The 9,766-nt window shown below is 41.6% G+C and overlaps 1 protein-coding gene and 1 long non-coding RNA gene across 2 annotated transcripts; one reads left to right on the forward strand and one right to left on the reverse strand.

The window, feature by feature from the left end:
- Nucleotides 1–3,048: 3,048 nt before the first annotated feature.
- Nucleotides 3,049–4,199, reverse strand: LOC143418879 (uncharacterized). Its single transcript, XR_013098798.1, has 3 exons — nucleotides 3,638–4,199; nucleotides 3,434–3,551; nucleotides 3,049–3,302 (listed from the first exon to the last, which is right to left on the reverse strand). It is a non-coding gene; the product is annotated as an uncharacterized LOC143418879 (long non-coding RNA).
- A 557-nt stretch (nucleotides 4,200–4,756) lies between these two features.
- On the forward strand, nucleotides 4,757–8,183 carry LOC106676576 (zinc finger MYM-type protein 1-like). The gene is made up of 3 exons (XM_014413430.4): nucleotides 4,757–6,665; nucleotides 7,090–7,204; nucleotides 7,412–8,183. The coding sequence occupies exons 1-3, from the start codon at nucleotides 5,137–5,139 to the stop codon at nucleotides 7,937–7,939; spliced, it is 2,172 nt and encodes a 723-aa protein (XP_014268916.3). The 5' UTR covers nucleotides 4,757–5,136; the 3' UTR covers nucleotides 7,940–8,183.
- Nucleotides 8,184–9,766: the final 1,583 nt, after the last annotated feature.

The raw sequence follows: 9,766 nt of genomic DNA on the forward strand, positions 1-9,766 counted from the left end.
ATAAAATGCCATCTTGCAGAATGTACAGCTCTTTATTTGTGTCAGATTCAATAGAGTCCTCTTCCTTGGCCCTCAGCAACATGGCAGACAAAGTTGGATCAGCCTGCTGCATTTGTCTGATGTTCGTAGGTACTGAAAAACCTAAAGGCATATCTGGAGCAGCCTGAACTGATGTCTTTCCAACAGTGTGTTGAAATTTCTCACGTCTTCTTTCACTGCGTGGCTTCCGAGACTTCCCGGGATCTGTCTCTAGTTCAGCCTCAAAGAAGGGTAAAGCACTGAGGGTTGCATAATGCTCATCCTGATTTTTAGTTTGAGCCCTTGTTATAGCAACATTGCACTCTTGCACTTCTCTCAACAAATCATAGATGACTGGCAGATCCTCCCCAAGAACTACAGGATAGGGCAGATTATCAGCTACACCAACCTTTAACAGATAGGGTGTCCCCTGCACTTCAATAAACAGATCAGCAGTAGGGTATGGTCTTTCATCACCATGTATACAGCAAACTGATAAGGTTTCAGAGGGGCATGTGTAGTCTTTTGACACATATTTCCTGTGTACCAGAGTCTGTGTGCTGCCAGTGTCTATTAAAGCATTAATTTCTTGTCCATTAATCTTAACTGTGGTGATTTTATTTGACTGCTTTCTCTCAGATTTAATATCCACATTCTGGTGAGGCACAAAACACATCTGAGATAATTTGCTTTGATTATTAGGACACATGGGCTTAGTGTGACCTTCCTGTCCACAAAGGTAGCACACTGGCGGCCTTTTACCTGGCTTCGAGGTATTCAGAGGCTGCGTTTCCCTTGTAAAGGGCTTACCCACACCCGTCGCTGACCTCTGAGGATGCTGAGGGGGTTGCGACCGACGTGAATCTCTGGCAGCCTTCCATGCACTGTTGCTCCATGGCTGACTCTTACTTCGGGCAGCTACAAACACATCAGCCAGAGTGGCGGCCTCTGCAGCAGACTTTGGATTATGCTCCTTAATCCAGACCTGAAGCTCAGGACACAGCATTCTTAAAAACTGCTCCAAGATAATAATTTCACCAACTTCTTTTACAGTTCTGTTTTTCGGCTGAATCCATTTTTCATAAAGTTCTTTCAATCTCGCATACAGTTCCTTGGGACTCTCATCAAAAACTTCAAGACAGCGAAATCTTTGCCTATATGTTTCTGGGTTTATATCATATTTTTGCAAAATGGCAGCTTTTACCTTCTCATATTGCAGTGATTCGTCCACATCCATATTAACATAGGCACTTCGAGCCTTACCAGTAAGAAGAGGAATGAGGTGAAAAATCCAGTCTGACTCTGGCCAACGACAAGCAGCTGCAATTCTCTCAAAAGTGGTCAGAAAATGTTCAACATCATCTTCAACAGCTGGTTTCTCCAGTTTAGGATGATGAATATGCACAGACTGACCTGTTAATATGGAGGCTGAGCCAGAACCCTCATGCTGAGATGTTGCTTGTGTCTGATAATCAGCTGGAGTTTCAACAGACTCTGGATCAGTTGATGTGGGCTCTGGAAGTGGGGTGGTTCTGGCCTGCACTTTCATTTGCAAAAGCCGAAACTGGTGTTGCAAACTCTTAAAACGCTGTTCTTGCAGTATAGCATCCTCTCTCTGCTTTTTATCTCAAACTTCCTGTTGTCCCATGAAAGCCTGAAGAATCCCAGCAATATCAAGGAGAGTTGGCTCCCTGGTATCCTCTCCTTCAGTGTCTCCAGCCACAACTGAAATTCCTTCTTCCATCTCCTTCTCCCTCTCTGGCTGCTGCAAGGCCTCTCTGGCCTCCATTTTATTTCCTCTCTTTGGGCGCACAGCATTCTGCATGGCTCAAAAAGTTTGTCAGGGGAGGAAAAAAAGGACAGAAAAATGCAAAAAAAAAAATCCTGTCTCCTCAACTGAAGGATCCCACTCCTGACACCACATGTGATGGACCGAGTTGAAAAACAGGAGGAGTCCCAGGAATTATTAGAAAAATATAGTTTCCATTTATTTAACCCCCAAAAATTATATTTACAAGACTAATAAATGTTGAGCTCATAAAAGAGGTCAAAGAAACAAAACTGAACTCAGGCAAAGACTGCAACCTTAACAAACCAAATGACTGCCCAAACATACATAATTGACCTAAACATGAATGACATACAAGGGTATATATAATGGCTGATCAGACCATTGTGACACATGAGGGGTAACAAACAAAACACAATCATAAATCACAAACGATGCAGTACAATCTAGTTTGTTAATAAACTAAACACTAAAGAAGAAAATCAAAAACCCCATTAAACCCTAAACTCAAATATTTAATTAAATACAAATACTTTGTTTTTAAAGTAAAGAAAACACACATTCCTCCCTTCAGCAGGAAGTGGTGGTGTGGTCCAATTATCTTCCTTTGTATTTAATGGTTTCAAACCCTGGCTACCATCTTCTGTCCAGCAACTCCCAGGGATGATGGCAGGTAAGAAATAAAAAGACAAAAGTTAGTCAGAAAGCAAAGAAATTTAGTATGAATACATAAGTAAACTAAATGTGCGCGCTTACAAATAGAACAGATGTATCCAAACCAATCAATGAAGTTATTGGCAACTAAAATGTATTACTATGTTCAAATGAAGAGTGAAAATACAAAAGTTACCAACTTTAGAGTGTGGCCACGGGTTTGGCCATCACATATTACAAACTCAAATATATGTAGCGAGTTGTAGTGATGGGCAGATGAAGCCCCATGAAGCACTGAAGCTTTTCATCCAATTGGTTCACCCCAACGCGAAGCTTCTTGAAGCTTCATTTGCTCTAGTAGGACACCTACTGGACGTAAAAATAATAGCTGGCATGAATTTGAAGAGTGTGGCATTTTGCACACAGCCTGTAAATGTCAACAACAAAAGGAGTGTGTAAAACATGTATATTGTAGTGATGGCAGTATACTGTGTATATTTATAGTGGCAGTATGGAAAATGATTATTTGGAAATGCTTGAAATGGAAATGATCATTTACTGTGAGGTGAGGTGTGGGTGGGGTGTGGACAGTGGTTGTGCTTTTGTAACGTTGAGGTATGGACAGCTACACACTGAGGCTTTGAGCCTCAGTCCTGCCTGTTCACATTTTATTCAGTAAAAACTAAATTTTCACTGCTTTTATAACCTTTAGTGGGGAGAACATAGCTAGGATTTAATGATTTAACAAATCTTTTGAATCCTTTGTCCTCCACAATGCTAAATGGCTGGGAGTCCTCAATCACCATGCTGACCAGGTCTTCATCTATTTGAGATTGTTCTCCTGAGGAAAGACAATAAAGATAAAGCACAAATATAAATATCACATACGTAACTTATAACAGTTGTATAATATTGTTATATCATTTAGTAACATTACTGCATGCTATATTATCATTGCATTTGATGGCTCACCTGGTCTTGCTCCACAATCGGTGTTCCCCTTATTCTCATGCAAAGCTCTGTAGTGCCTAAGCATGGATGAGGTGTTGTTGTTATATCCCAGCTCCCTGGCACATAGCAAACACTTCACCTTGTACAAAAGTCAAGACAGCTCAACATAAATTGTATTGCACCATCAGTATCATGGAAATACATCTTCTGTAGAAATTTACATACCTTGTTGGGAGGAATAAGATCAAAATGTTCCCACACAGGGGAGGACATCCTCCTCTTCTTAGCTGGCTCCATTCTCTCCTGACTTTCTCTCCTCACTCTCATAAACCTCCAAACTGTCTCTAACTCTCACTAACAACTCTCCATCAAACACCTACATTTTGAATGAAGTCTGAGGGGTTTATATCGCTGTCATATCTCGCGGCAAAGTTCGAACCACTTCATGAACCAGTCACGTGGTACAGCCGGGCAGCGAGGCTTCGGACGTCATCATTTTCAGCTCCTCCCATAAATGAAGCAAGCCTCGATACGCGCTTCGCGGAAACGCCCCCTCCATTACTCGACACACGCTCCGAAGCCTCGATACAGAACGTCACATCAGTGGTTCCCAAACTTTTTTTGCTGGGCCCCCCTTTGTTTTACAAGAAAATCTTTCGTCCCTCCCCCCTTTCTCGCGCGTGCACACGCACAACCACATCCTCCAACCACACGCCCATATTTTGCTCCACTGCTGTTTATTTCACACCTCAAACATTTAGTGAACAATTAAGCAAATACAAGTAATCTGCAGGAAGTAATAACATAAACTACTAACTCTGTCACGCTGCGTCCGCACCTACACGGGTGATTTTGAACACGCAGCTGTTTCGTCCACGTAAACGATATTTCGATTCACCGAAAACTGAGATTTTTTAAAACTCCTTTTTTGCGTTTCCGTGTGGACGAGGAATACAGAGTTCGTCATGCAACGTCAAAGGTATGTGCCTTTTTCCACGTCACGCTGTGGCCACGTTATTGTTTACATGAGATGAACTGCAGAATGGCAGATAGAGACTAAATACTGTTAATCTGACTATCTGCAGGTTTACACGCAGTTACTGTCCCTCCATTTACAAAGGCAGAGGCGTCACGGTGTGATTATTTTACTGTATGTGTAATAATATTCAACATTGCTATCAATGCATTTTTCAAAAAATGCCTCTCTGTGCAAAATGGGTTTAAAAACACAAACAGCTGTGGCAGTGGCGGCTGGCCCATAGGGGGCGCTCGGGCTCCGCCCCCCCAAATGTGGAGGAGTAAAAATATATATTTTTACTCCTCCACATTTGGGGGGGCGCTCGGGCTCCGCCCCCCCAAATGTGGAGGAGTAAAAATATATATTTTTAAAAAATTCATCAATGATAGTTTTACTATGTGTGTGCCCATATACAGCCAGGCGTATTTTAACATTTTCACCAGCTGACTCATTAAAGTTCAACCAACAAACGGTGTTTTTCTTCTTCTGGGGCGCTCGTCAAAGCGCCCTTGATATGCAGCGAAATAGCCTATCATTAAATGGTTGCCAGGGGAAAATAATAAATATTTGACCTATCAGCGTCGCTGAATTAAATGGTTTGGGGGCGCTTAAAATTGCGCCCCTGCAGAAAACGCGCGAAGATTTGCTGTTCTAGAATTTTACCTCAGTCAGTAGCCTAAGTGAGCTATAAGGTCAGAGAGAGACGATGGCAGCGGTATTGTTAACGGTTGAGGCACAGCCTCCCCCAAATTCGGTTAGATCGCTTCTAACCTACCCTTTTGCCAGAAGGACAATGGCAGAAAAACTGCAAGTTAAAGAGTTGGGACCTGACAAGCCCGAAATTCAACTAACCCAGGCAACGAAGGAGAAGTCAAAAGCATACAACAGGACTTTTTGTCGGAGTTGGTTCCAGCGCAAGTCGTGGCTGACAGGCTGTGGAACAGCTAATGCACTTTTTTGTTTCCCGTGCATACTGTTCAAAAGTGACAAGTGTGATTTGACGTGGACACAATCTGGACAAACCGACTTAAAGCACCTCTCCGAACGAATCAAGAAACATGAAAGCTCACGAGTTCATATGGACAACAGTGTAAAGCTAGCTGTGCTAGGGAAAACTAGCATAGCGGCGCAGCTAGATGATGGACATCGGATTGCTTTAAGAAGGCACAACGAAGAGGTAGATAAAAACCGTCATATTTTATCTAAAATCATCGATTGTATTAAGTTTTGTGGTGCTTTTGAGCTAGCAATGTGGGGACATGATGAAAGTGATTCCTCAGACAATCCAGGGATTTTTAGAGGTTTAGTCGACTTGATGGCATCAATTGATCACGACTTGAGGCAACACCTTGAAAATGCTACTGTATTTAAAGGCACCTCGAAAACAGTCCAGAACGAGATCCTGGATTGCATGTTGGCAGTTCTGAGAGAAAGGATCGTGGAAGAAGTAAAGGCAGCGAAGTTTTTAGCCATTCAAGCTGATGAAACCACTGACATTTCTACACACTGTCAGTTAGTCATGGTGCTAAGATACATTGACCAACGAAACCGTATTCAAGAGCGTTTTTTTGAATTCATCAAGCTACCCAATGCTTGTGCAGATGCAATAGCCAGTGCCTTATCGGAGAGGCTGCGCTTCATCCTCCCCCAGGGACAAGAGAGAAAGTTGATCGCCCAGGCCTACGATGGGGCCGCTGTAATGAGGGGTACCACTGGAGGAGTGCAGCGTAAGATACAGGACATTTATGCTAACGCTCACTACGTACATTGTTATGCCCATCAGTTAAACCTGGTAATGCAACAAGCAACCTCCCACATCCCTCAAATCAGTCACTTTTTTTCCGACATAGCAGGATTCGCTTCTTTTTTTACTAAATCGAGCAAGAGGACTGCAGTGCTTGACGAGGTGGTGGCGCACCGACTTCCAAGTGCATCGGCAACCCGTTGGAACTTCAACAGTCGTGCTGTGAATACAGTGTATGAACATAAAGACGATCTGGTGAGGTGTTTTCAGACCATCCGTAACAGTGAAGGATTTGATGCCCCTACAAAGAGAGATGCCGGTGGTTTCGTGAGAATGCTGGAAGACGAAGCTTTCTGTTTTTTCCTGGCCTTGTTTCACAAGATAATGCCACATGTAGACATGCTGTATAACCACCTACAGAAGAGAAACATCGATTCTGTCACCATCGCAGGGATCACCCAGACATTCATCAGCCGCATGCAGGCTATCAGGTAGGCATAAAAGCATAAATATGTAACCTAGAATAAATGTTAATTATCTATGCATAGATTCTATCAAATTCTCTGCATATATTCTGTGTTCTGTGACTTAAATGTTTAATGGAATTCAGATAATTTTGATTTATATCAGCCTTTGAAGTAATTTTATGAAAAATATTTGATTAAGTATATTTGATGAAGTATATTCCCAGTAATGATTTGATGTAGCCTATACCATAGGCTATTTCCTGAAATTATGGCCAGGGCCTTTATTTACTTGCACTGGTTTTCCCCCAGCCATTAAACCAGGTCCGGTTATTAATTAAATCCGGTAATTCCCGGTAATTAGAACACAACCTTTGTTTGGTTTGTGTTTGGTTAATATATCCCTATTCAGTTTTCAGAAGCCATTAATGAAACTTATGTATTGGATCAGGGAGGCACTTCCTAATCTGGTTGTGGATGAGGAGTACAGGGGACCTGTTCAAGACCCACCCACAAAGAGACGGAGAACATTGGGGGAAGACAGGCAACACCATTTGGCACTGGAGGTAAGCACTAGCTGCTTGGTCTGATTTAAATCGGATCATCAGATAAAATCTAATGACGATGCTGTCAGATGTCATTTGATATAGTGGTCATGACTGTTTTGTTTTGTTATGGACAGATTTTTTTTTTCAGAATAATGATTAACATGAGACATGTGCCAAAGTCTTACCACTGAATCTAACTCTTACCAATTATATATTATTGGATAGGTGTGCGACACCATTATGAGCCATGCCAAGGAGAGGTTTTCTTTCACCAAGCACCTTGTCAGCGCCACTCTGTTGCAAGGAGACTTGTTCCAACAACACAGCAAAAATTTTCCAGATGCAGCACTACAAACCACAGTGGAAGCCTATCCCTCATTGGACAAAGCCAGACTTAAAACAGAACTGTCCCTGATCTACGACAACGAGGAGTTTCAGAGTTGTAGTGATGCGCTGGCGCTCTATCAGGTTCTGATGGAAAACAACCTTCAAGACACATTCACCGAAACTGTAAGTCTTCTTAACATCCTCATCACCACACCAATGACAACATCAGAATCGGAGAGGTGTTTCTCTACTTTAAAGAGGATAAAAACTTTCCTGAGAAACAATATGGCTCAGGATCGGCTCAACGCTCTGGCTATGCTGTCCATAGAGAAAAAACTCACACAAGAACTTCCTGATTTCAACACCAGGGTCATCGAGAAATTTGCCACTCAGAAAGACAGACGAGCAAAGTTCTTGTACAAATAAGAACCCTTAACCATATTTACTCTCTTTCTCCATCCCTCTCTCTTTCTCTCTTTAGCCCACCCCCCCAATCAGTTTACAGTTGTTGTTTTCAATAGTTATTTTTCATTCATTCATTCAAAAAAAAAAAAATCTGTTCATGTTCATTTTTACAAATCTATACAAATGGCCAGAATATGGTTGTTCATTTTTACAAATCTATACAAATGGCCAGAATATGGTTGTTCATTTTTACAAATCTATACAAATGGCCAGAATATGGTTGTTCATTTTTACAAATCTATACAAATGGCCAGAATATGGTTGTTCATTTTAAATTTAAATTAAAATTGTGTTGTTTGATGTACTCATTAAATGGGTCATTTTAGTCGATATCATAAAAATTGCCCCCCCTGAGATTTTTTTCAGGAGCCGCCACTGAGCTGTGGGATCCTGTTTGTCCGTGGTTTAAACAGCCCAGCGCTGCTCCTGAAGAAGGGGAACCTGCAGGGAGACCTACCTCAGCACCTGTGCAGGTGAAGCCAAAGGGCAGATTTGCTTCACCATATTTTCTAGTCTTTGGCTCAGAATGAAGTTGGTTTGGAAACATATTCAGCGACGCTTCATCTCCTGCTTTGTGTTTGTGTGGGCGCCCCGTGCTAGCAGTGTCCAAGAGTTTTGTTTTTTCTTCCCCCCCTTTTCATACCGCGCCCCCCTGCAATGGCTCTGCGCCCCCCCAGGGAGGCAGGCCCCACACTTTGGGAAGGTCTGATATATATGATGATGTATAACTCGGTAAAAATCCACGATCATAGCACCAAAAAATATGATCCTAATAATATGGCGGTGGACTAGCATGATGACAACGTTTTCAGGGCGTGTGTGTGTGTGTGTGTGTGTGTGTGTGTGTGTGTGTGTGTGTAAGAACTTCTGTTCTTATGCTTTGAAAGTGTCAGAGTGTCATAAAACTTTTTTGACTATGTTATAATGTTGTTTTGCACGAGTCATCATGTATCTTTGATAAAATATTTACTCTTGTATTTGTGTTATTGGTTTATACAAAAAAAATATTAGTCACATATCACACTGATAAACAGATGACTGAAAGAAATGTTTGATGGGAAAAGGAAACAGTGTTGTGCTGCTAAATTTTCAGCTTCCGACGTTTAAATAAGAAAATGTCAAGAGGAGACAAGCAGCCCGAGTCTGCACGTAAAACATTAAACTCCTCAGCAGTGATACTCGTTGTTATAGGTGCACTTATTCTTTGTCATCGTACTTTATTGTTCCAATGAAACAAGAATCTCATTTCAAAGTACATTTTTGGCCATCCTGTGATCTCGCTGTCTTAATATCTTACAGCTATTTCCAGGGGCAATAACCTTTATGTTAGATTGTGTTTTTAATCAGACTGTGATCTTAAAGTCACTCTCACAGCACTGATTTTACAGTAATGCACAACAATTGTAATGTCACTGAAATTTCCAAACTGCCTTTTCTGCAGTAAGAGTTGTGTGATTGCACACGGGCCATGACAGGACTCCTTAGTATCTGTACAGCACAATCCAGTTTTATCTATATGTCACCAGATTGCAACAACAGCCACCTGGAGGTGAGACTGTTAGTCACACAAATGGTGGACAGAAAAGTATTTTCCAATTTGGAATAAATCCGATGACTTGATTAACATTTTTGATTTATTTATTAGTACACCTTTTTTTACGAGTCCTCTTATATCCATGACAAAGTGTGTACAGGCTTAACATTTGATGTCTGCATCAATTACTGACATAACATCAGCATATCAAGGAGTTTAGGACTTATCTGTTTGTCTAATACATTTGGAGAAAT

This window comes from Maylandia zebra, linkage group LG6 (genome assembly GCF_041146795.1).
Source record: "Maylandia zebra isolate NMK-2024a linkage group LG6, Mzebra_GT3a, whole genome shotgun sequence".
NCBI classification, from domain to species: Eukaryota; Metazoa; Chordata; class Actinopteri; order Cichliformes; family Cichlidae; genus Maylandia; species Maylandia zebra.